The following is a 27,632-nucleotide window of genomic DNA, read 5'->3' as shown; positions in this document are numbered from 1 at the left end:
CCAGCCAAAAATGTTTTAATGGAATTCCTTATCCTAAAAATCTGAAATAGTCTAGAGGTACGCACAGTCGTCTCTGAACTGTCTAGCCTGGGTTAGCATCTTGACCAAATTATAAACCATCACCCTGGTGTTTCGCATGCAGGGCAAGCCGTCAATGTGCACAGCATCCATCTGTGGGACGTTAAGCCAGAGGACCCGTCTGTCAGCACTGGTTGTTAAATATCCCATGGTGTCCATCGCGAAAAGGTGATTTATCACCCGCACCCTGAACAAATTGTAAATTCCTGTTGCCTTCAGTCGGACGTCAAGCATCGTCAGCCGGTTCATGAAAGACAAGGACCAAAAACCTCTCCCAACCAACGCCACCAGGTGAAGATAATTGTGGCTGTTATCGTAATAGTAGTAGCAGTAGTAGTAGTAGTAATAGTAGTAGTAGTATTACGAGTACTACTACTACGACTACGACTACTACCCTGGTGGTGCAGGTCACCATTACAAAGCAATAATAATTATTGTCAAAGGGGAGTGTCAGGTTGGACGGTATAAAAAGGTGAAATGTAGAACGTTACCTGTTGGATCACTTCTTCTAGTTGCCCACAGTTAATTTTCTTTTCCAGCTTTTCTAGATCCGGTTCCTGAGACCAAAAACCACCCAAAAAACATTTAAATCGATCAGTTTTAATTATTTATTTATTTTATTTCACCACTTTTGCAACAGGAAGAAAAGGAACAACATGATAAATTTTGAACGTTCTTTTTAATGAAACAATGTTGTGCAGACATGAAGAATACTTTACCGTATGCAGAGATTGTAACCTTTCTCCAACCAGCTGCGCCGTAAACTTGCGGTATGCCGCCTCCTTGGGTATAATTTCGAGCACGGTCAATATCTTGTTGTACAGGATTTTTAAACGCTGCAGGAACAAACCCCAAAAATAGCAGCCATTAAAAACAGGCGAATTACAAACAGCTTTTTCTGCAAAATGACAACAACCAAAGATCACGTGATACCAGCTCAGATCATCCCCAATCCAAAACCATGATCTTTTCTACCCCCGTTAACGTACATCCCACCCCTCTACCCTCACCCCTCCTAAATTTACAGTATTTCTTTCCTGAGAGTTTTCTTCTGGATCCATCTTGTCCACCCCATGTGTCCTTCCCCACATCTCATTCCTTCCCACAATGTCTCCCTCTATTTTGCCCATCAACCATGCTGTTGGTGTCCCCCCTGTCTCTACTATTTATTTTGTTCCGTTGCTTCCTGATCCATTCAGTGTTTTCCACAAGCCTCGACTCTGTCTACAAAAAAACCTGTAAATAAATTAAGGGAATATATTTTGCACGGATAATTGTTCAGTAAACATTTCACGAAAGTTTGATTTGACAAATGCAATGAGATCATCAAAGTAACCTCCACATTGACGTACCTCATGGGGATTTTGTGCAACGGCCAGTCCAACAAGGCCAGTTGTCTGCAACACAACACACAAAAGTTTTATGACATGTGTTACGGATTCGTCACTTCCGTTGTTGTGGTTTTCATCCACTGTAAACATTTTCGATTCCATGTATTATTATTGTTGTCGTTTGAGGGAAATAGAAATTATTATTTTCAAAAGGTAAAAAAAGTTAATGTTTTAAATGAAACCGGAACCGGACGACGACGAAGAGGAAGAGGAGAAAAAGAAGGCGGAGCGATTGAGTCGGACAAGAAGGAGCCGAGCTACTTGGAGGTTTGGAGCGAACGTTGACGAACGAGTCACGAATGAACTTTTGGTTTCCCGGGAAAGGGATTCCTGCGACAGAGTTGTTATCGCTGTGACAGATCAACCTGCGTGTCAGGTTTTGCGGTCGATTCCAAAGAGAATCATCGTCGGGCCGTTACGTCTCGAGTACGGGCCGTCGGCCATTTTGACTCGCGCGCTTTGCGCAAGGTTTCTTTGCTTCGCTTCAGCCGTTTTCACCGCATTCAGACGTTTATCTGGCGTTTGTGTGCGGGTGTGTGTAACATAGATTATCTAGGTGTGTGTAACATAGATTTTGAAGGTTAATTTGCGGTTCGCCGACTTTGAGCCGTGAAACGTCCATACCCGAGGGTGTGATTTCCCAGTCGCCTTGAGGGAGCCTTTGCGCAGCTTTGGCCGCGTGACTGTGACTGTCAACCCAACGGGATTCTGGTCTCGATACGACATCGTACAGACGATCGCTGGAGCGGATCGACTTTGGCTTGAAGCCGGAATCAACTTTGGCTTGAAGCCGGGAATAGAGACATTGGGAATCTTCTTTTTTTCACTCACTTGGAGCACAGTGAGTTATATTGTACGAACCTGATGGTACCATCATAGGAACGATACACTATTTGTTGTATAATTGATTACTATTGTTTTTGTGTTGTTATTCTTGTGTGACCTTAATACAATATTTGTTTGTTGGTAACAATTGGTGTGGTTTCACCATTGATCTTTGACACAGAATAACACATTTTTCTGCCGTGACTCCTCTCGGGGCTCGGAGGTACACCGTGACCGGGTGTTGGGGAGGAGCACGTAACACATGGTTCTTCGGGTCACAATGTGGTTCTTGTGACCTGTTTGACCCCCATACATAGACAGCCAGCTATAAACATACGTAGACAGTTAGCCATAGTGTTGGCGAATGGTAGCTTTACCATACGTGGGAGGCACATGAGCAATAGATTATGGGGATGGCAGTGTAAACTAGCCGAGGGCGGGCTAGGATATTGTTAGGGATTTAGAGATGACAATAGGAGACGTGAGATTTAAGTAGTGACTTTTGTACAGGTAGAGGGGACGCAGAGAGATTAGATGGATGTTAATGATGAGGGAAGTGCTTATTGTAAGGGAAGACGGGAATGCACGAGTATTAGGGGGAAAAGCAGTTAGTTAGATGATGCTGTGTGTGTGTAGTAGTGTGGAGAAATTGTGCGCGAGTATGAGCTTGAGATTGAGGCGCAATTGAGGCATTGGTCGGGCATGACCAGAGGTGGTGTATTGAGGACGAATGGAATTGTGTTGAGTGAATTGACTTGCATGGGGTGCAAGTGGAGAAAAGGTGTGAGAGCACAAGAGGTGTGCAACAGAGCTTGGTGTGTGGAATAAATGGTGTGGAATGAGTGGTGTGGAATGCTTGGTGCAGAATAGAAGGTGTGGAATGCATGGTGCGAAGGAGTGAATGGGGGGAGATGGACCCCTTCACGAATACCCGGGGAGGGTAGTTTAAAGTTAGGTAGAGGGCTTAGGTAAATTGTTGGATATTGACACCTGTGGTGCAGGTAGTGGCAAAGAAGTGCTTGGATGGGTGCATGAGTCAGTGAATGGCTGGGCGTGTGGGCTTTGTTGGTGCGTATGGTTATTGGGGCACTCCGCCACTGGTAGTCTGTCGGCCAGGTGAGGCTGCAGGTAGGCTCTGGGAGCCAGTCAGAGTACTGTTCAGTGGGGCCCGAGGATCCAGGAGAAGGACCCGGGTAGCCCAATGCCAGAGAGGGCATCAGAGGCGTGAGAGAGCCAGGAGGGGCCTTCCCCGATTTAGGGTAGTCACAAGGAGCAAGGTAAGCTTGGGTGGCGACTTCAGTGGCGGAGGTGCGCAGGTAGGTAGAACTGCTAGTGGAGCCACACGACCCAGCCCTGAAATTGTGCAAAGGCACAGTAGTGGAAAATTGGGGAGTGAGACCCAAATTTGGAGGGCACCACAGGGTGGGTCAATGGGAATTGGTTTTTAGAACCGCATAGTTTAAAGATGCTGATTGGCAGGGCATGACCCCAGGTAGTGTAACTGAGTTAATGTTATTAGAGTATAGTTAGGATGAGAAATCTCTTCGCACCATCCACATCCGCTCACCAAGGGAGACGGAACTCCACACCAGGTTTTGTGAACTATTTGAGAGTGTGACGCATCTCAACGTGAATGTGACATTGTGTAATTCCATCTCTTCCTTCTTAGGAGGGATTGGAAGACGAATTTGGTTTAGAGGGGGATGTGGGAGACAAGACGTAGAGACGGATTTGTAAATTGTAAATACAGGGAAGGGCAAGGGTAGTGTAGGCTGACATGGGGGGTACGAACGGTTAGGGAAGAGCTTGCTCTCCCACGCCCCTCATGTTGCATTGCCTTGTATTGATGTGTACCTTTGCATCCTTTCCTTGGCTGTGCTTTGTCTTCCTCCCCACCCATGGACCCATTTTGGAGGGGAGTGTGCAGGGACACTGAACTGTGCTGCGGCACGTTGCTACACCTGTGCGGCACCCCTGCTGCATTTTGCTGCACCACAATACACCTTATGGACCACACGTTCTGTGGCCTCGCCTTTTTGCTGAGCAGTCATTTGCTGCAAACTTACCTTGCACCTGCGGACCACTGGTTTTAAGTGGCATCGATGTCACGCAGTCAGACCACATGAGATTGGCCCTGCTAGCAATAAAAACAGACACGGTTTGTACATTGTATTCTGGTGTGCCAGGAAAGAAGACCTTTAAGTTTTTTTTATTTTTGCACACCGAAGATGAAGCAGGAAGCAAGAAGATGCAGCCAAGCAGCAAATATGACATTTGAAGTGTGAACTTTTTGTGAAATGTGTATTGGTGCATTGGTGCATTGCTGTGTTTTCTCCCCTCCAAATTTCTTTCCACAAAAGAACAGGTCCTGGGTTATAGAAATGTAAATAATTAGGTTGTAGTTGTAAATAACCCACCGGGTTTATGTGTAGTTTGAGAATCAATTCCGCAATTCGGTTAGCTGTGGGTGTGAATCTGTTAGTTAGTTACACAACGCAGTAGGTGGGACATATTTAGTGTTGTAAAACTGTCACACACAGGGAGTTAGATTAAATGTTAGAGGGGAACTACATCTAAGTGTCACATGTAATTTTAAAACTAGTCCCAAACCTTTCTCAAAACCGGTCGTTCTCACTTGTGTGGGTTCGACTCGGGGACGAGTCTGGCAAGGGAGGGGGCAATGCTACGGTTTTGAGATTGGCACATTGAAGTCATTAAAGGTTAAAGGGTTGCCCCCCATAGTTAGTCACACGAGCAACATAGGCCCATTTGTAGTATAGTTATGTCTTAGTATGTGTAAGAATAGGTCATTTCCCCTCTTAGTGCCGTTGTGTAAAGACAGAAAATAGGTTTTACTTGCCACCGATTTCCCAGCCACCCTAGCCTCGATCCAGTTTGTTAAGCATTGGCTGTCCACTAGTCGAGTAACACGAGGTAGGCCTCAAAAGGGTGGGGCCGACATTGAGGTCGGGGCGGAGTCGAGGCAGAGGCGATGACAGTAAGAGCCACCAGCCAATCAGGGCTCTAGCAGCATGGCGTGAGAGGGCGTGGTGAGGCGCGTCTGGTAAGTTCGAGAAGGTTCGCGGGGCGTGCCTATATAAGTCGGTGTGCAAAGCCCTAAAGAAGACTTGTTGAGAGAGGACTTACAGCGAGGGAGCTTGAGAGAAAGGGCTGATCAGCAGGACTTTGATGCAAGAGGGTCAGAAGGACTTGTTCAGTGGACGCGCCATTGTGAACTATAACCTCGCAGTATAACGTGCGCGCCCAGGGGAAGAAGGAGAAGCGTTGGCGGTACACGTACGCAGGCGCAGCCAGACGCGCCGGTAATGCTTATTGCGCTTTCCAACCACGCGAGTAAGCACGGCCATAGCCGCAAGTGAATAACCGCCAGCCGCGTCGAAGTCCGCTCCATACCAATTCGCCCCGTGATAACTCACTCCGAACAAGACACACGGAGAGCTCCTGCCTTCTCCTCCTTCCATCTACACGGGACGCGCCGGGGACCGGAGAGAGGGCTGCACGGGAGCCATCCCTGGATGCGGTGAACATCAACCTGCTCATCAGCAAGCCCCATGTGAGTGTGTGTGTGAGACGGGCCCGTTTGTCCTGGGTATTAAGTAAGACTGTATAAGGCTGCTCTGTGTCCCCTTTTTCTTGAACCATTGTATAGTGTAAATAAACCTGTTATTCCTTTGCTTCCCAATTCGATCGCCTTTGTGATTCCTCCATTGACTAAGCGTGGTACGAATAGGAACCGCTTGAATCGGGCTCCAGTAAGTGGTAACGGCGTGGATCGCGTGTACGCAAAACCGCTCGGCGTATCAACACACGTGGTTCGTGCGGGGCTTATCTCCTCGCTTCAGGGCAGCGCGAGTATTTAGGTAATAGCGAATTTGGTCCTAATACCCTATTTTGCGCTGTCCGGAAGGGACGGCATTGGTCCCGGGTCCCGCCAGGCCAGTCAAAGACAAGGGGACTAATCCCCCCTTGGTAAGGGGAGAAGGCCGGTGGCAGATCCGCAACAATATATATTAAAAATTATATATATATATATATATATATATATATATATATATATATATATATATATATATATATACATATACATATATATATATACATACATATTATACACGTTCACACAAATAAAAGGCAGTAACATAGTTAAATTACAACAGCACTCGGTAGAGCACATACCTTCGCCAGGCTGAACAGTTTACGTTTTGTAACCCACTGATGGGCTGGATCTGGATTCAGACCTGAACCAAAATATAATCGGCTTGTTCTCCTCACCAAACCAACTCGTCCACCAAGTTTTGTCATAACAAGTACACAACTTTTTGAGATATGTTATATATCATCTTTGGCCCTATCCTATCTCCCAATGGTGAAGAATCACTTTTTAAATTCCAGTATCTGGATCTGTAACCGGATATTCACCAAAATCGAATCATTTTGTCCTGGTCATATCCCCAACCTCTCCACCAAATATCCTTTGAATCCATCCACCAACTTTTTGAGATATCCCGTTCACAAAGACAGACGGAGGTGAAAACATAACCTCCGTCCACCTTTGGTATCGGAGGTAATAAAATACCCTCTCCCTAAGGGGTTTTTCCGTCATGGCCACGCGTCTCGTGTTAACGCGAATACATACCTTAAAATGTGTACAAATACCTTATTGTGGAATTTCGTGGAGGCACACCTCCCGGAAGTAAAATTAAAACAAGCGTTACGCATAGGTCCCCCGTCGGGGAAGTGATGTGAGTTGACAAAGTGGAACACGCAGAAAACATGCTGTATGATATGATATTTCGCTCACAATATTCAGACATACATGGCGGCGGCCATCTTGGATTTTGACGTGGCGACCCAATTTTAAACAGCGTTCTTCCGTGTGCCTAGATACACCCACACACCAGATTAGAAGTTGGTACTTCGCTTATTTTTCGATATTTCACTCACAAGGTTCACATATATATGGTGGCGGCCATCTTGGATTTTGACGTGGCGACCCAATTTTCAATAGCGTTCGTCCTTGTGCCGAGATACACCCAAACACCAGATTAGAAGTTGGTACTTCGCTTATTTTTCAAGATATTCATCTCACAAGGTTCAGACATACATGGCGGTGGCCATCTTGGATTTTGACGTGGCGACCCAATTTTCAATAGCGTTCTTCCTTATGCCTAGATACACCCACACACCAGATTAGAAGTTGGTACTTCGCTTATTTTTCAAGATATGCAGGTTACAAGGTTCAGACATACATGGCATCAGACATACATGGCGGCGGCCATCTTGGATTTTGACGTGGCGACCCAATTTTAAACAGCGTTCTTGCTTGTGCCTAGATACACCCACACACCAGATTAGAAGTTGGTACTTCGCTTATTTTTGAAGATATGCAGGTTACAAGGTTCAGACATACATGGCATCAGACATACATGGTGGCGGCCATCTTGGATTATGACGTGGGTTGCACCCGCACACCAAATTCGAATGCAGTCCTTCGCTTACGCACGCATGCCGCGCACACACACAAGCACGCACACACACAAGCACACACACACACACACACACACACACACACACACACACACACACACACACACACACACACACACACACACACACACACACACACATACGGACACATACACACACGGACGGAGGGGAAAGCCATATTCCCCCTTTCGCTCCGCTGAGCGACGGGGGACAATAAACCACAAATACCTACGATTACCTTTGTAAACAGTCACTAGCGTTGTTTAACTCGAAACTGAAAGGGAGGCAACCCGATGTTCTTGAGGCATCATATGCTCATCGAGTACCCAAACGGTCCCGAGCCTAGATCTAATGTAATCTAAATACCCCACAGAAGATGATAACGTGGACCTTTTTGCCACTCCTGTGGGTAGTGAATGTACTAGTAATGTGGAATTGGAGAATAAGAAACCTCAACACAAGGTACAGTCACATGAAAAAGTAAGTACACCCCATGTAAAGTTTTGACTTTTTCAACATATTTCAACATACAGCGATTTGATCTTCATTTCAACAATATTTGTACATAAAGGTGATATAATATAACAAATATCATGAAACATTTACATTTGGTAGTCCATTGTATAATTTAAATAAACATAAATGCAAATTTCGCATGTGGAAAAAGTAATAGCGTTCCTCGGACGGGAAGGTAAAGCCGGCTGTTCACGTTGCATTAAGTCGTGGACATTAAAGATCCCCGGGGATTTCTCGAAAACAGCAAGCGGTTTTGTGCCGGTACCCTGTTTACCTGCTTATGGAATGGGAAAGGTAAGAGAAGTATAAAGGGACGTTGACATTTTTAGATCAAGATAACGCGCAAGAATTGGATTCGGTCACATCAAGATTCAAGCCCAAGGTCGCGTAGCATGGACACAGCACAGGTAACCGCCGCCTCTGGTACCTGTCGGTTCTGCGAACACCTTGAAACATTATATTTACACAATATGCTGCAACCTCGACCAATAAAACATTCATCAACTCGTTTCACTTGTAATGTGCAGTGGACAAAGCGTCGCACTGTACTACACTGTACATAATTAAATATTTATCACGCCTCGGTTGACAATCCAGTCAGAAATACCGTACGAAGGTGCGCCAGGTCATCCAGATTACACGACCTCGCAGACACCTTGAGAGAAGGTACACGGTCACATAGCCGTCACAGCAAACCGACCAACGCTCCCACATCATATTCACCTTCTTAATCGCCGCCATAATGCACGAAGCGTTGATCTTGAAACGACCCGGAAATGAGAGAAGCGCGAATAAAGACGAGTTGTAGATATTAACAAACTGAATAAAATTACTTTACTGTACTGTATTCTGGTCTTGCCAAAACCATTGGGTCGAAGTATTAATTCAATCGAATGTCACAAAGCACGTTATTTTTTATGGGCGGTGTATTAGCTCCACACGGTCCATAGTGTATATAGTCAGGTTCCTTGTGTCCATAAATCTGACGCTCGCTGGAATATTTTGGAGAGTTGCCAACCCTCACATTTTTGGAAAGGTCAAACAATGCCAAAAACAGAAAATCCATGTTTCAGATTTTTTAAATGTACATAACATGGTCAAATAGGTCGTTTTGGGGCAAAAAGCCAATTTTTCGAATTTTAGCTCTGAAAATTCAAAATTACTCGCAAGGAAGTAACTGATGATAGCCCAGGAGCATTAGGTTAGGACCTAGAAGAAATTAGTAGAAAGCTGATTTTTTGCACAGAGCTCCAGAATGTCATGTGGATACCCACGGTACAAAGTCCCACGAGTCCCACCTTGTGGCATTTTCAAAATTCAAGATGTCCGCCAGTTAGACGGAAAATGCATAAATTGCGATAACTTCAGCCTAGAACCTCATAAAAGTATACTTTTTATGTCTAAATGTATTTTTTAGCATCCTAGGATTTCAATAGAATATCTTTCAGTGACCTCAGATAATGATATGTAGATATAATCCAAGATGGCTGACAAAATTGCCGCTGCTGTAATGCAAAAAAACATCAAAATCATGATAAGTTTAATTTGCTATTATTTTATTTAATGCAAAATGTTTCACATTGTGACCACAAGTAGCCATCTTGGATTATATTTACTCATCAATGTCAAGGGTCATACAAGGACATTCATTTGAAATACATGGGTGACATAACAGATATATTGACAGAAAAAGCTAGGTATTACTTCATGAGGTATATATAAGCAGAATAATGATAATTGCAATGTTTTATAGTACAATAGGCAGCCATCTTGGCCGCCATTTTGGATGTTATTTACACTTCATTGTGAATAGTCATTCAGAAATATTTGATTGCAATTCCAGTATGCTGAAACAGACAAAAAAGTACACCTCTATGTGGTAAAAGAACAAAATTATCGTGATTTTAATGTTTTTTGCATTAGGGCGGTGGCCATTTTGTCGGCCATCTTGGATTATCTCTGCATATCATTATCTGAGGTCACTGAAAGATATTCTATTGAAATCCGAGGATGCTAAAAAATACATTTAGACATAAATAGTATACTTTTATGAGGTTCTAGGCTGAAGTTATCGCAATTTATGCATTTTCCGTCTAACTGGCGGACATCTTGAATTTTGAAAATGCCACAAGGTGGGACTCGTGGGACTTTGTACCGTGGGTATCCACATGACATTCTGGAGCTCTGTGCAAAAAATCAGCTTTCTACTAATTTCTTCTAGGCTTCCCCTTCATTTTTGGCTAATGCTCCTGCGCTATGATCCATAACTGTTAACTCGAGGACTGTTCTTGATACAGATTATATATATATCTGCACTTTGAGTAATGGTTGCCATGGAAACTGCTTTAAATTTGTTCAAATTAACGTTTTTAATGCATTGCTTTCAGTACTTGAATCAAGTAACGCATGATAGAATATAGTGATCACTGATCAGTGACAGTCCGAATATGAATTGAGTGCAACTTGGCTTAAAGGTTGTCATGCCAAAAGCTATGTTTGGGATAAAACTCTTATGATATGTATTGAAATAATAGTAGTAACATGATTATTGCATGATGCCGAGAACGTTCCGATAAGCCGATAGGCCGGAGCAGTTGCGTTATTCGTAAAACAAACAACACTCAATCATTGAGCCAGACTGTTGTCCAATGCTGGTTTCGAGTTTCAACTATCTACTCGATGCTACGTATTCTACTTTAGAAGAACGACTCTATTGTCATCGTTAAAACAGCTGCCAAGTAATTATGCCAATTTGCCAAAGCAGGTATGGCATCATTGACTCCAATGTCACTCATCATTGCCATCGTCATCATCGCTATCGTGGTCCTGCCTTTCAATGTTTGAGTCCTCGTCATTCTCACACGAAGTGCTGCACATGCAAAGATCAGTGCATGTTAGGTTCTTGGCCCGGCAGGGACGTCTCTGTGATGAACATTCAGTCTTGCACTGGTACTGTAGCGGCTACCGCTGGGTTTTCACAATCGCCTTGCACCTATCAAGGACGCGGAGCGATCACCATGCCGGGCTCGTCCAGGACGCCCGGGCAGGCCCGCGCTCAACTTGCCAGGCCTCGGTCGGGACGCCCGGGCATGCCCGGGCAGGCTCGCCCTCAACTTGCCAGGCCGCAGCCAGGACGCTGGGCCACGCCCCCTCTCGCCTTTCCTGGGCAAACGCTCCGGGATAATATGTATATATATTGCTGCCCGATAAACGGGCTTTTCAGAGTGCCTGAGTGTTTGGTTTGATTAAAGCAACTCGGATGAATTCCAGCTTTTTGTCGCGTCCATTCTTCCGATCGACGTGGGAGCCCCAGCTCCTTCAGTACCTTACCATCTCGATAATTGCCTTTGGTGCAGGGAGAATGTCTGTGGTAGTCGGTTTGAGTTGATCACACGTGTCCTTGTGGTATCCATTCTTCAATGGATCGAGAAATGTTTGCTGAGAAATGGCTGATTGACCCCACACATATGCCTGGATATGTACCCGCATGATATGTTGTCTCAGAGCACCAAAAGTTGGTGGTAGCCTGTCGTTCTCAGCCATGTTCTTACAGAAGAGATGCCACCGAAGTTCAGAGATGCTGGAAATATTGACACCTTTTGGACAATAAGCTGAGCAGACAAATCTAGCTAAAGTTGTGTACAGGTCCTCTGACAGTTCAGCATCCGTACAGAGTGTAGCAAAGGCAGCTACTATGTCGTCATCGGCCTTCAGATAGCACTGGAACCACTTTGCCTTTCCAAGTCTAGCGAACCGCCCAGTATTATCGGCACCTGTGAAAGCGTGGAAGGCTGGCAATGCCTGGGCTCTCTCCTCACCAAGGGCCTTCCAGATTGGCTCAATTTGGATAACACTAGATGCCATTGAGATAGATGTGTGTCTTGGCAGCAGATGATAGTTTGCTGTTGCAAGAACTAGGACATCTGTATCAGGTGAGAATATCGTCAGCTCAACATCTCCCTTATGTTGCTGTGATGCGGCTATTGCTTGCTTGATCATCAGCATGTCGGCCTCCTCATGGTTATCTGCCTCAAATTGGAGACTCCTGTTGCTTGATGTCCGACCAGATGCTGAGACAACTACCACCTTGGTTGAATCACGGTTGTATTCTAGAGTTTTCTCTGCCAAGTAGTCCGTCAAATCAGCCTTGGTTTGATCATGAGACAGAAATCGGCTCATCGTGATGTGTTTGATACTGGTATAATCCTTGACCTGATACTGGACAGGTGCCTTTCCATGACGTCGTTTGGCTCTGGTTGTGCTCTTGAGGGAATCTTGCTTGTATGTATCAAAAACAAGTATTATGTGTTCGAAGCCCCTGGTCAGACTCAACACCCTATCATTGAAACATTCACTGAGATCCTTCACAGTCACCACCGTTGCTGGTTTCTTGGTCATTTTCTGGACAACAACCATTCCATCTATGACTGCGAGCTTCTTGCTAGTGCATGTACTGCCATCGGTTGCAAGATCAGTGGACACTGGTGCCATGTGTGTGGCATCAAGCTCATCTTCTGGAGAAGACTGTGCCTCGTTGGCAAACTTCTCCAAGATGTGGATAAGCTTTGACTTGTCTGTGCAAGAAAGTAAGCTACCGTCTGGTGCAAACAGGGCCCTCGGTGTCACAGTGAACTCAAAGTTGCCAATTGCGTCCTTTTGGTTCACAGCCCTACTGGATCTGGAGAGCACCATCAGTCTACCATACAAATCTTTGGTTTCTTTTAGATCCACTGTCTTGTCCCTAATCTTGATTGCTAGTGTTGCATTGCCAGACTTGTACATTCTGTTCTTCTCCTTCTTCACTGGTGCCCATAGGCTGACATCACCATTGATCCGTTCAGCAACAAACTCTTCATAGAGCTTCTGTCCTGTTTCATCAATATTCAGTATCTGTGGTACAAATTCTTCTGGCACATAAGCATGGGTGACTACATTGAAGAGCTGGTTACCCTCAACTTCAAATGGATTCCCATGACTAAGTATGGCAGTGTTGATTCGGTCAATTGCATTGTGTTCACGCTTGATGACACTTGGAGAAAGGCCATGGTGCTCACTAATCTCACTTTCCTTGAGAGTCCAAACTGTCCCTTAAACTCGCAAGACAGACGTGACAGTTCCGGTGCAGCCGAAAAGAATCGTTGTCTGGCATTTGCATTATTTGATATGCCAATCAGACCTGAGTGAACCTTCAGCAATCTGTTCAGATGCTCAACAGCGTGGTATGCTCCAATCGATACAAATGGGATAGTAGTCTTGGTGACTGAGATATTGCCTGCTTCGAGCTCCCTCCATGTCTCTGGATGGCTGGACTTCAGCGCATACATGTCAGATATGTACCTTGGCCAGAGCCGCTTGTACTTGATTCTGTCCATGGCGAAATATATCTTGCTGAGTTCTTCACCGGCTTAAAGATGAAGGTTTAAGTCAGCCTTCCGTGAAGCTGCAACGAAATGCAGAATCACCTCTACTCTGTGAAGGTAGTTCATCATGGCCTTAAACATGGCATTCTTTGAGCGGCTGGTCTCCCATTCATGAAGTCTCTCTACCAAGTTCGCATCGATGATGACTTGGAGCAGGCAGTTGCTGGCTTTCTTCACTGATTCAGCTTTCAGGGCTTTGTCATGTTCTCCACAAGCAGTTTGAACCTTATCTGTTGCAACAACGCACACTTCCTTGAGATGCGGATTGTTCTTGAAGAATTCTTCGATTGCCATTTCAGAGAGTGCCACATACGAGTATATGTGAGCTTGTAGCGAGCGTTTGTAATGGGTGCATTTCAGTATCTGTCTTGTAGTTGCAGATCCATAAACATCGGCTTCTGTCCAAGCATCATCTATGCCAGAGTTCTCTATGGATGCACCCAGACCTCTCAATGCAGCCATGACAATGTGCAGCTCTCCCAATCTGGGAACAATTATGCCTTTTAAGTCAGGCCGAGCATCCAGTAGCTGAACTACTTTCTCACAGAGGGCCAAGTCACAAGAAATGACAGTTGGGTGATCTTTCCCAACAGCAAGCTCCTTCAATCTGCGACATTGCTCCAGCACAGTCATTAGTGTTGACCACTCATGTGCTACCTCGGGAAGTAGAGGCAGAGCTCCGACCTGCGTCACTGAGAACGAGCGTGTTGGAAGGAGAGAGTTGTAGCCAGCCCAACATGGGAGTTTTGTAAGATTCCCTTCTGTGTTTGTTCTGGAGAGAACCGACGCTAAGACCCAGCCCAGGTGTGTCAGCTGGTAGTGTTTGTCAACACCTGTCTTATTGACTGTGAACTCCTCCAGTCCATCTCTAGAACCTCTAACCGGGTTTGGCTTGTTACATGGTATAATGTCCGTATGGTACGGAGTAACAGTCAAGTTCTTTGCTTCTGTGATCTGTAGAGGGGGTGCTATTGTCTCTCCGGCACCATCTGACTTCTGAAACACTACTACAATGGTTCCATGGGTTGTGTCCTTGCCATTAGGAGTATCCTCTTCAAAGTCGGTATTGTCAAAACCAAAGACCGGTAGTCGTCCTTGCTTGAGAATTGGTGGTCTCTATCAAACGGCGGAATGACTCGACTTTTGGTTGCAACACCAAGGCTCCTTTCTGGGAAGAATCATCTTGACACAGAATGCATTTTGACCAGTTCGTTGATTCTTTCACCTGGCAGGGATCCGCACCACTCAGTGGTACCTCATCCATCCTGTCGTTGGTCCTGCAAATATAATAAAAATTCATTAGCTCAAAACAGAAAATCCATGTTTCAGATTTTTACCCCAAAAGCGTTTTTACCCCAAAACTAGTTACCATGGCAACCAACAGTTAAAATGCAACATTTCATTATCTTATAAAATCCATTGTTAGCTATTTAAGTGTAATCCATCATCAGTTGGTTATCTTGTATTGTTTAAGAATTCTTTAAATTTAAATTTAGAAAAAAATGATTTTCACCCCAAATCTGCTGTTTCCATGGCAACCAACAGATTGAAAAAAATCTGAAACATCATTTTTTTATTTAAATAGATCCTAAACTTCTCAAAAATCTATAGGTTTGCTACTCTCCAAGAAATTCTGGCGAAATTACACAAGGAACCTGACTATTATGGCAGAGTGGCCAGACGGAAGCCAAACAGTTCAATCTTGGTTTCATCAGACCACAGAATCTTGTTTCTCACAGTCTGAGAGTCCTTTAGGTGCTTTTTTGCAAACTCCAAGCGGGCTGTCATGTGTCTTTCACTGAGGAGAGGCTTCCGTCTGGCCACTCTGCCATAAAGCCCAGATTGGTAGGGCTGGAATCTCCCCCATCCCGAGCGATCGAACTCCCTCCCCTGTAAAGTTGGAGTCTGAGACGTGGGGAATAGGCCCGATGGGTTTCCAGGCCATGTTTAAATTATTAATGGGAGTGAATAGTAATATGAAGGAAAAAATGAAGGGAATGAGCGAACAATTGGGGGGGCCAGATTAATGGAATGAAAGGGGAAATGAATAACAACAGTGAACAATTGAAGGGACAAATTGAGGGAATAAATGCACGATTGGAAGACAAAATTAAGGGAATAACACAAGGACTGGGGGAACGAATTGATAACATTGAGGGGAGAATGAATAATCAAATTATGGACAGACTGGGAGAATTTGAGAGAAAAGTGGACACTAAATTTGGGGAAATGGAGAAGGAATGGGCATTAGAATTTGAATCAAAACGGAAGGAGATAGCATTAATAATAATCGAATAGGGTAATACCCAGGCTGTCCGAATGGGGGAAAAGTTGGATTTGTTGGAAAGTTTGGAAAGGATTGGGTCAACAAATAAGAGAATTGACAAAGTAAATGAGAACCTGGTAGGCTATCAGACCTGTGTAGATGCCAGAATGCTACAACAGTAGTAGAATGGGGACTCTTTAAACAACAAGGGGGTGAATTGGCTGAAGAGGTAAAAGGGTTGGAAGCCCAAATTGCGGAACCAGAGCGGGTGATGGTAGATAAAGACCTATGGGGGCCCCAATTGAGTGGGGAAATTGTGAATGAGATGGTACAGGAGCAGCCTAGCACTTTGGACAGTACCGTCAAGGTAGAGTTTGCTCGAGTCCAAGAGTCTGGGAGATGAGGTAAGTCGGTCCGGTAAGCATCCCCAGGATGAGATTAAAGTGACCCAGGGGACCCTCACCACGAGCCCTAATTGGGCACGGGATGCTCCGAAAGTGAATGCCCAGCTGGAGGGGTGGGGGGGTTGGCCCCGAGCTGGATTCAGACATGGGGTAGCCAGTAAATAGAGCCTCGGAAAAAGCGATCCCCTTAATGAATTTGGAGCAGCTGCAGGGATGGGCAGAAAAACCCGAAGAACGGGTTGTAACCTGCAGCTGTGGTTGGGCACACGAGGCTAAAAAAAATTAAATTAAATTTAAACTCAAATTTAAATGGGAATTTGATTTGGCCCAGCCATGTTGGGAGTTGGTTCCTGGGCTGTGGAATTCGGACCAAGGGAGATCTTTGGGGTCGGCCTCTTGGGAAATTGCCCCACTTGGAAATTGAATTATGCCAAGCAACCAGAGACTCTGGGACAGCCAGCATGTGATGACCTGCCATGCTGTGCTGGTCTATGGAAGCGGGTCGATTCGCATGGACAGGTACGGATATAGCCCACCGGACAACCATTGGAGCATCTGTGGAATGTGATGGTAAGAGCGTAGTCTTCCACAGATGTTCCGCTGTGATTTGTGGACTCTCGGCTTGGGAAGATAGCCCTTGGTTTGATTGGCAAATCAATTGTAACGAGCTGAGCATACGGGGCCATGCTTGACGGGCAAGTGTGTGGAGAAGCGCCCTTCTTTGGTGAAAGCAGTGAATTATGGAAAATTTGGCATGGGTAATTTGAAGGTTAGATGCAAAATTGAGGGGAATTTTGTGAAGCCATGGTGGACATTGGGGCCAATGACACCATTATTAATCCAAGTGTGTTGGACCAAAGTGTTGAAGGCTGGGAAAAAAAGATAGGTTAGCAGGATACAGCCTCCAACTGGCTATGGGGGCGATGGAGCCAATATTGGGTGCGGGTTGTAGGGATGGAGTTTCGGGCAGTCTGGAGGTCAATTTGGTGTTATGGGTGACCGAGGTGTGTGACCAGTGTCTTCTGGGATTGAGTCTCCTGGTGGAACACAACTGTCAACTAGACTTTGGGCGAGGTCACATGTGGTTGGGCACTGAGGGACTGCATTTAGTCGGACTGGGGGATGTGAGGAGGTGGAGGGAATGTGGCTGGTGGTGTCACGCACTGTGACCGTGCCTCCCATGTCCGAGGCCTTGGAAATGGCGGAGGTGGCAGCAGGTGCTCACCACATTGTCCAGCTTGGGCTAGTGGAGCCGTGGTCTTCACAGGGGGCCAAAGGATTGATGGTGGGTCGCACCCTTGTGGACACTCGTGCGCCTATGTTGGCAGTTCGGCTGCTCAGCTTGTCCGATAGCCCTCGCATGGTAAAGGGGCGGAGCTGTCGTAGCCAAGTGTAGTTGTGTAGGAGAGGTCACCGGAGGAGGCGGATCCACCCGCTTGCCAGTACGGCTGGATAAAAGGAAAATTTGGGGAAATTGATTGGCCCCACGGGATACATTTGGATTTCTTGGCACTCTTGGACCCAACCAGCCTGCGACGACCTGCACTTAAAGTAAGGTGCCTTGATGTGTACTGTTCCAAGCGTTTGGTACTTGCTCAGAAATTGGGACATAGAGTAATTTGGAGTGGGGTGGGCGAGAGTGATTACATAGTCGGTGAGGGGAGCAGTTTGAATGCCACAAAGTGTCTTGTGGGTGGCGTTTGTTATTTGTGTGAAAGGTTTTATGTTTTTGTGTTGTCATGAGGAAGGATTGAACTGTGTTTTAAAATGTGAATGTGGGGAATCACATGTAAGCAGGCCATGGCAGTGTAGGAACACAATGACATGGTTCTTTTGCACTACAGTGTTGGAGAATTGAATGGCAGCAGGAGAGGGAATGTCATTTTGGGATGTTGTGGGTGGGGAAGGTGTGTGTGTCCGCAGGTGCGGATCAAGCTCTGGAGGGGTGGTGACTGCGGCCCCCTGAGGTAATTTGTCCCTGGCAGCCGGTGTTGTCTGGAATTGGAAGTCTGTCGGAGGGGAGTCTGGTTCGGCGACCAGTGGGTATGGAGACCCCTGGCAACCCAGAAGAGGCTATGACAGCCTGAGGCTAAGGGAGCCTGGATGTTGCGGAGACCCTCCCCTGTGGGACGTACAGTTAAGGAGTTGTTTGGCTGTCAGGGACCAAGAGTTGAAGTGGGGGGCGGGGGTGAGGTGAAGAAGTCACAAGTCGGGTACTTGCTTTTGGACTGCGCGCACCACAGCCTGAAGCGCCCCCACCATCTGGTTGTGCGGTACCTCCCCGCTTCCAAATTGAGGAACACACCTGTTTGTGAGGACATTTAAGCCATGGTCTTGCAGGGGGGTTTGGAATGAGTGAATGTTTTGGATTATTGGGGTTTATGTGTGAGAAAATGGGGGAAAATCCACCGATCCATGTCACTAACCTGTAGCAGAAGGACAGGGCCCACAGAAATTTGGGTAAATTGGGATGGCTCCACAGGTAACGTTGGGCATTGTGGCATCCACCGGGGAACGTGGTCTTTAGTGGGGTTGTACAAATGTTTATGGTTTTTGGCTAAGATTTGTTGTTAAGATAGGTTTTTGTGTTTGACATTTTCTTCCCGCCCCAGGAGTTAATAGCGAGGAATCAACGGCGTATATATGTGAATGGTTGCTTAAGAGGTGTAGAACGTTAAGGAGAACAGGTAAGTTAGCTACGGCTCACTTCCCACAGCCCCTCCTAATTTATTTCATAGGCTAATTAAGTGTGAGTCGGTAAGTGTTAAGGCTGGAACGGTATCGCCTGCTTTGAACCTTGCAGGAGCTACAGTTCTCTGTGGGCCAGAGAGATCATTGTAGCCGTGTTAGCAAAGAAGGAGCCGTTCCCGCCTGCTTGCCTCACGCCGGCGGCTGGCTACAAGTGCGATTCCACATCTTGTGCGTTTCCCACGCGGTGGTTCGAGGCGACGACCTGCAAGCATTACCAGCCATTTGGGGACACAAAGCTGAGTGTCGGCAGATTACCACTACACGATTTATTTTCTTTCATTATCTTTTCCCCTTGTTTGTATACGAGTCTGGATGGAGATGTCTCAATTATGAATTTTAGTTTTTACCTCACCTTTCATTGTTATTTGCATTTATTTTCATTAAATCATTATTTGTCGAATCTTACTTTTCTTGTGTTGTGGATTTTGCTGTCCTGTCTTTACGTTTGTGGGTTCGGATAACCCCTGCGTGTGTTCCCGATTGCAAGGCTCGGACCTTCCCGCGGGCGCCAAAGACAATCCCGCCAAGGTTCGGAGTACGCCTCGGAGTTTAAGCTCGTTTCAGCCATTCGTCCTCTTGGGGTCTGTTGTCGAATAATATTGATGCTTCAAATTTTAAGTAATCCAATGTCCAAGCAATTCCTTCTTTTCCTCAGATTTATTATTTGAGACAGACCATACTCAAGAATATCATGAAAATATGTTCATATAACAGTATACACCTACTTCAGAGGTACAACAGAAAGCACATAGTACACGTCTTCAATAGGGTCTGTGTCCAGGCAATTCAACACTCGGATTATATAGGATTCATAGCTGGACTGAATAACGTGAGGCCTGTTCAATGGCGCCACTACTGTATCTGGTTAATGTCTCCCTGTAAGCTTGGAAAGACAAGTAAGACGATAAGACTGCTTGGTGAGAGAGGAATTTGCCTGCGTCTAGGAAAGGCATTAATTAATATCTAAAAGCTGTAGTATTTTCCTTGCAAATCTTGTTCTCCTTGTGGTCCATTATTAGTTCATACAGTTTCAAAAACCCACTCTATAATATATGCTGCTTTCATAATTATCAATGGATGTACAAGATACTTAGAATAAGCGTCCTGATGATGCCAACAATTAATCTGGAAGATGTCATTATGTTTTAAGTATTAATTTGGGATTTCGCAGGAGATAACTCTCCTACACTGTACATAAAAATAGAGTCATCCAGGTCAGTGGAAGCAACCTTCTACAGGTCTTAACCCTGGGGACACGACAATATGATTCACAAAAAAAACTTTAACAGAAATCTGGACAAAACTTGAGTTGCAACATACCAAATATAATTTGTGCCTAGTTTGCTCACAATGCCATTAGCAGTTTCGGAGAAGAAGTTGCAAGTGTTTACAGAGTGACGGACGGTTGACACACCACAGCATAACCTCACCGAAACTACGTTCCAGATGAGGAAACAAAACAAAACAAAAAAGAACAAGAAAAATAGCAAACTCCTCGCCAGGATGTGTTTTCAGTGGTTTTGAAGGCTTTTGTGTGAAAACAAATATGGCGGCGGAACCACGTGACTGATGACATCATTTTTTTTCTCCATCAATTTATTCCTAGATTACGCTTAAGAAATTTCATCTTGATTGATGAAGTTTTGTACTTGTCGAATTATGTCGTCATAATGGAGGCACCTATGACACCATCAACATTTTATTCCCCATGGAGAGTTTTTTACAATGAGCCATGTCTCAATTTTTTCTATGCAGCACTTTCAGAGATATAGAGGTGCAAATGTTTTCGGTTTTCAAAGATGGCGGCCGAACCACGTGACCTCTGACGTCATAATTATCATAAAAAATTCTACAGGTGGAGTTGCACCTAAGGTGAAAATTTCCCGTCAATCGGACCATCGGTTGCAGAGAAAATCATATTTATTCTGTGCGGACAAACAGACAGACAAACAGACAAACAAACGGACTCAAATGCAATACCCTCTCCTCAGGCGAGGGTAATTAAGGGTCATTTCTCGATCACAGACCGACGTTTGTCAGATAGACAGAACCAATACGAGACTTTCAAAATGACATGATCTGGCCCAGGATGCTCAACACATATGTGCAGAAACCCCTTAGCAGCGCAATGTTAATCGAGGAATGTTAATATATATCGTGTGTGCGAGATATGGTTTTGTTACCTAAATTTGAAACCGTTTTAAATGTTGAAGTCTGTTAATAATATTTTGGGTTTCTTTGTTTAATATTTAAATCAATATAATAATCAAGGATATGCATAAATGGGTATCATCCATAGACTTACATGCACCGACTTGACTGCGTGTGTACAAATCAGATGGCCAGGATTTAAAGGTGGCGGCGGCCATCACCATTCCGGGCAACCGAGCTTGGAGAACCGGATGTGCCTGTACGTTTTCACGTAAAAACTCTGTGGAAAGGATTTGCTCGAATCCACTAGTTCTACATTATTAACTCCATCTCCCTGCTTTTTAGCTCAACCCGAAACATAGTTCCGGGGAGCTTATGTGATGGCGCGTTGTCCGTTCGTCAGTCCGACACTTGCAACGTCTTCTACGGCCGAAACCGCTGATGGGATTGTAACCAAACTTGGCACAAATTATATTTGATATGTTGTGATTAAAGTTTGTTCCCTGCATTTAAAAAAATCGTGGTCTCAGGGGATCTACAGGGGGGTCAAAGTGGGTCCAGGTTTGACCCCCCAAAATAGGAATTTGTCTCTTCTCTGAAACTACACACACTGTTTTGATGAAACTTGACCACAACCTTCAACTTGATCCATCAACGTTTTTTCATGGTATAAAACAAAGTCGGTTTAAGGGGATGTGTGGGGGGTTTGACCCCCTAAAATAGATATTTGCTCTCTTCGCCGAAACTACACACACAGTTTTGATGAAACTTGACCACAACCTTCAAGAAATAAAGAAAGAAACGACAGTGAAAACTGAGTACTCCCTTTCAGCGCGCGTCATTGCCGGGCCCTCTTCTGTGCCCAGCAATGACGTCATGCAGCACCTGGAGATGGCATAGGAAAGGGGCCGTGTACAATAAATACCCCTTACACTCGGCCGAGGCTTCAGACTTTCTCCTCCTTCGGTTGGTGCAAGTGCAGCTTTCCGGCATCTTTCAACTACTTCAGATGCAATTTTGCCCGGAATGATGATGGCGGACAACCTTTCTAATCTGGCCATGATTTAATCAAGCTTCGCCATCTAGTGGTTGAAATGTAACTCGATGACATCATCATATACACACCATAAACCGTGTGTAACTAATACACCGCCCCATAAAAAAAAAGTGTTTTGCAAAATTTGATTTAATTAATTGTTTGCCCAATGGTTATCACAAGACCCAAATAATGTAATTTTATGCAGTGTGTTAATATTTACAACTCATCTATATTTAGCGATTCCCTCATTGAAAATGTGTGCGAGATAAGGTTTGATATCGAAATTTAAACCCTTTTAAATGTTGAAGTTTTTGTGAACAGCGTGTTAATAATAAGAGAGTGAATAAGAAAACGAAGGATTTCTCCTTCAAGAAGGGACCGTTCGCGAGATCTTCAGGTTGAGTGGGGAAAAAGGTAAAGGGGTGAAAGGGACGTGGAAGAAAAAACAAAGGTTGGAAGATCTGCGACCGTTCACTCTGTCTCCTCGTCTTAAACACTGATGTGAAAACGGAAATGTAAAGAATTTAATAACTAAGCGCGGACGTCGTAGGAAACACCGATCAGATTTTCCGTTCGTTCGTGTTTTCTCTTGAACTTCTCCCGCCGTTGGTCGTGTTGTTTGACCCGCAGGATTTCAATAAATTGAAGTGATTTTCCCTGAAACCTCCGGTGAGTAATCCCCAAACGATCTCTTGTTATTATCCTCCACGGATTTCAAAAACAACATTTACCTCAGCTGAGGGAGAAGATTCGAGAATTTTGCACGATCCGCAGGTGCTTGGAATACAGACCACGCCCCTAAAGGTGAATTCTTCTGTTTAGAAAAGTCTTCGTCCTGGTTTTAACAATGTTTTATTTATAATTCAGCCATTCTACAATCCATCTGCGGTAATATTCACATTTCTTATTTGACTAAGTTACACTTTCACGCCTGATCCTTTGTATTGGACTCGTGTCCAACTCGTGTCCAACTCCTGGACTCGTGTCAGGCCTCAGAGAACTTGAAATCGGCGTTGGTCTCCCGAGAAAACGCAAAAAGCGAGGCGGGAGGAGAAAGCAGAGAAAAATACCGATTGTGATTTCTCTTTGCGACCAGCGACGGCCCACATTTTAATAATTCCTGCGAAAAAGTGTCCCCTGTCAACTTCAATAACCTCATCTATCCCTGTAGAACATACACATCACCAAAACAACACCGTTCTGACCTGTATCTCGCCTTATTCAACGCTGAGTCTGTAAGTAGTCCTGACAAGCGAACCAAAATTACCTCTTTTATTCAAGATAACGATATCGACGTGTTTTTTCTGACCGAAACTTGGCTCCGACCCAGTGGCGACGAAGCGAGATGTGCTGATGTCACCCCACTTGGATACACCCTGCAGTCATTTCCTCGCTCCTCTAGGGGTGGGGGTGTGGCTGTTATTTACAGAGACAACTTCTCTCCCTTTGTCTCCTTCACCACGACTTTTTCGTTCGACCATTCATCCTACAAGCTAGCCCATGTCACCTTCACTCTGTCAGAAAACACTCTTCATTTCTTCTGCCTCTACCGACCTCCACCTAACCAGAAAAAAAAAGCTTACTGACTCTATGTTCGTGACCCAGCTTCCTAATCTGCTCGACCACTGCAATACTCTTCCTGGTTTCGTCTTGATTCTTGGAGATTTCAACGTCCACTACGACCAACCACAACTTCCTCTCACTTCAAAGATCATTGACCTCCTTTCTACTTTTAGTCTGTCTCAGTCTGTCTCCCAACCTACACACGTTAAAGGACACATCCTGGATTGGTTAGTGCACAGATGCGATGATCAGTTGGTGCAGTCCACGTCAGTGACCTGTGCTATCACCTCGGACCACTTCTGTGTCACCAGCCACCTGAGTATTGCTGTTCCTCGTCTTCAGCCCACCTTCATCACTGCCCGCAACATTCGTGCCATCGACCGTTCCGCCTTTAAAGAGGACCTTCACACCCGTCTCTCTGGCCGTTCCTATGTTACTGCAGAAGACCTCGACTGTTGCCTCCGCACAGCGTTGGACTGTCATGCTCCAGCGACACGGCGCGCCGTTCCCAGACGCAGGAGTACTCCGTGGTTCAGCGCAGTCAGCGACGAAGTCAGGGCTGCCAAAAAGGAATGACGACGTGCCGAGAGACAGTGGCTGAAGACTGGCCTCACAGTCCATAAACAGTTGTATAACATAGCTAAAAGACTCGTCATAAAAATCATTCTGAAAGCAAAAACGTCATATATTTCTGATCGGATTACTAGGAGCTCCTCCTGCAAGCAACTGTTCAGTATTACCAACCGCCTGTTTGTCACCAAAAATAAATCCGTTCTTCCCACTGTATTTCCTCAAAACGAACTACCCCAATGCTTCCTGCATTTCTTTCACAATAAAATTCAGTCAATAAGAAACAATCTTGACAAGCAGTCACTCCTTTCCTTCGAAGATGCTGAACACTGCTTTCACGGACGACCTCTTAGTTCGTTTACTCCTGTTACTGAGGAAATCGTCAAATGTACAATCCTCAAGTCAAACACAAAAACATGTGATCTTGACCCCCTTCCCACCGATTTCTTTATTGAGTGTTTGGACACCCTCCTCCCATTTATTACTGCAGTTATCAATGATTCTCTGACTACGGGTTCATTTCCGCTTCTCTTTGAGCAAGCTCTTGTTAAACCACTTCTTAAAAAGCCCACCCTTGACCTTAACAACATGAAAAATTACCGTCCTATCTCCAACCTGTCTTTCCTGTCAAAGATCACAGAAAGAATTGTGCTATCACAGATGAATGACCATCTAGTTTCAAATAATCTTTTCAATTCTCGCCAGTCAGCATATAGACCAGGCCATAGCACCGAGACCGCTCTCCTAAGAATAACCAATGATCTTCTGACCTCTCTTGACTGTGGTAAAGTTTCCGTTCTTGCTCTTTTGGACTTGTCTGCCGCCTTTGACACGATTGACCAGAGTGTCTTAATTCGTCGTCTTGAAATCACATTTGGTATAACTGGTACTCCCCTTTCTTGGCTGATGTCCTATCTTACTGATAGAGTGCAAACAGTTGTTGTCAATGGCCAGAAATCAGCCCCTTCTCCGCTTTCCTTTGGCGTTCCCCAGGGCTCAGTCCTGGGACCGATCCTCTTTCTTTTGTACACTCAGCCTCTATTTGATCTTGTTGCCAGACATTCAGTTGATCACCACGCCTTTGCGGACGACAATCAGCTGTACAAAGGAAGCACGATTCAACAAATCGTGCCCACTGTTGAAGTGTTATAAGGCTGTATTGCCGACGTGAAGGCATGGATGACCCAAAACAAACTTCAGCTGAACGATGCTAAAACAGAGTCTATGATTGTAAGATCGCACAGATGTCCTCTACAATGTTCACTTCCTACCACTATTCATGTTGGTGAAACCGATGTAAACTTTGTTTCGTCGGCCAAGAACCTTGGTGTGGTTTTCGACTGTAACATGACATTTTCCAAGCAAGTACTTCAAATCAGCATACTTTCAGCTGCGAAAGATCGCATCCATTCACCACTTTCTTACTCCTCAAGCTGCTCTAACTCTGGTCTGTGCCCTTGTCCTCTCAAGGCTAGACTATTGTAATTCTTTGTATGCTGGCTGCCCTCAGTTTCTCTTGGATAAGTTACAAAAGGTTCAAAACTCTGCCGCTCGTCTTGTCTGTAAGGCGAAGAAGTCTGACCATGATACTCCGCTTCTTGAATCTTTACACTGGCTGCCTGTCTCTGCTCGTGTGCAATACAAAATTTGCACACTATGTTATAAATCATTGTGTGGAGCGGGACCTCACTATCTCTCCGATTTGCTCACTCTCTATGAACCTCGGCGACGGCTTCGTTCAAGCGACGATTCTATGACCTTAGAGCCGCCGCGCACCAGCACCAACTCGTTTGGTGAGAAATCCTTTTCCTTTGCTGCACCTCTGCTCTGGAATGACTTGCCTTCCTCTGTTCGACATGTTGACTCTCTTCCTGCCTTTAAAACCTCCCTCAAAACCTATCTGTTTCATAAGTCTTTCAAAGTCTAAGTCCTATTTTCCCTTTGGTTTGAGGTGGGACAGAGATCGAGAGTATGTCTGTGTACATGTGCGGGGGAGGGAGGGGAGGAGGAGGGGGAGTACACATCTGTGGGTTTTGAATGGGGAGGGAGAGGAATAGGGCAAGAGTGAAGGTGTCTGTGTGTGTATGTTTGTGTATGTGAGTGCTGTGTGTGTGCGTTCGCATGATAATGTAAAGCGCCATGAGGGTCGTTTACTCTGCTTGATGGGGCTATATGACTCCTTTATTATTATTATTCCACTTCCGCCTCTTCGGTTGCCGAGCAATGGTGTTCTGAGGTAACGGAGGTCGCATGAAGGATTTATATAAGAAGGAATGGGGGAGAGGAGCGAAGGTTGAGGGAAGGAGGTGAGCAACAAAGGTGTGTTCTGTTAGCAAGCAGCTCGTTATCGGTGATAAGAGGTGTCGAGCACTCCGTTCCGTTACCTTGGAGTGCTTGCTTGAGCGCTTTGAATCAAGCGAGCCGCTTGGCGAGCGGTAAGCGAGCTGCTTGCTAATGGAACACGCTTGGTATTGCGGCCGACGTTGTCCGTGGGCTGGAGAGGTGGCCGTGCACCCCCAGTACTCCACCTGGTTGGTATTTTTTTGTTTCTTGGGATGTCCTGCGTGATTACGGTGCAGCGATTGGTGCAGCCGTTTGTGCGGCACCCGGGAAAATAACGTTATGCGGGAGTCCACAGCTGAAAATGCTGGAGACCAAAGGTGAAATTGGAAAAACAATATACCCTGTTTTACTCCAGGAGATCCCAAGATTACCCACCCTAAATATCGTTTGATTCGGTTCAGCCGTTTTTGAGATACCTGGGAACGGACGGACGGACATTTGGTGAATTACAGTAAGATACCCACTCCTCCCTTTTCCAAATTGCACAATGGTCGGGTCTGCAGATAACCTTGGTCGGGGATCCTCCTCCTCACTTTCCTTTCTTTCTCTCTTCTTCACACTCTGTAGCTGATGATAACACAATAAGTTTGTTTGGGGAAGTTCTCACAAGAGGATCGAGTAAAACTGAAAACATTTGAGTTCCACGGACGCATTGTTTGCATGGAGGCCGCCGCCATGTTGTTAAGCGGTGCCAGGCTCCCCGTCCCAATGGAGTGCTTTGAATCAAGCGATGAGGCAAGCTGCTTGCTGAGGGAACACACCCCCTCATTGTGAAATGTTGAAGTAGTTGTGCTGTTATAGACGTGC

General features: G+C 45.3%; 1 protein-coding gene and 1 long non-coding RNA gene across 3 annotated transcripts in view; one reads left to right on the top strand and one right to left on the bottom strand.

The window, feature by feature from the left end:
• The window catches only part of NDUFA5 (NADH:ubiquinone oxidoreductase subunit A5), a 62,789-nt gene that overhangs the window by 5,040 nt on the left and 30,117 nt on the right, over nt 1-27,632 (bottom strand). The window contains exons 1-4 of one of the 2 annotated variants that reach the window (XM_068133230.2): nt 9,042-9,092; nt 1,431-1,475; nt 798-914; nt 570-635 (exon numbers count right to left, since the gene is read on the bottom strand). In XM_068133230.2, the coding sequence (XP_067989331.1) occupies nt 570-635; nt 798-914; nt 1,431-1,475; nt 9,042-9,059 (246 nt within the window). In that variant the 5' untranslated portion in view covers nt 9,060-9,092. Of the gene's footprint in view, nt 1-569; nt 636-797; nt 915-1,430; nt 1,476-9,041; nt 9,093-27,632 lie in introns of those variants that run through there. The other variant, XM_068133229.2, reaches the window with a different exon arrangement.
• LOC137438194 (uncharacterized) lies at nt 8,707-25,779 on the top strand. Its single transcript, XR_010986672.2, has 3 exons — nt 8,707-8,725; nt 19,021-19,095; nt 19,212-25,779. It is a non-coding gene; the product is annotated as an uncharacterized LOC137438194 (long non-coding RNA).

This window comes from Myxine glutinosa, chromosome 12, assembly GCF_964187855.1.
Source record: "Myxine glutinosa chromosome 12, kmMyxGlut1.1, whole genome shotgun sequence".
NCBI lineage: Eukaryota > Metazoa > Chordata > Myxini > Myxiniformes > Myxinidae > Myxine > Myxine glutinosa.
The sequence above is the reverse complement of the archived record's forward strand: the minus strand, read 5'-3'. Positions and strand labels throughout refer to the sequence as shown.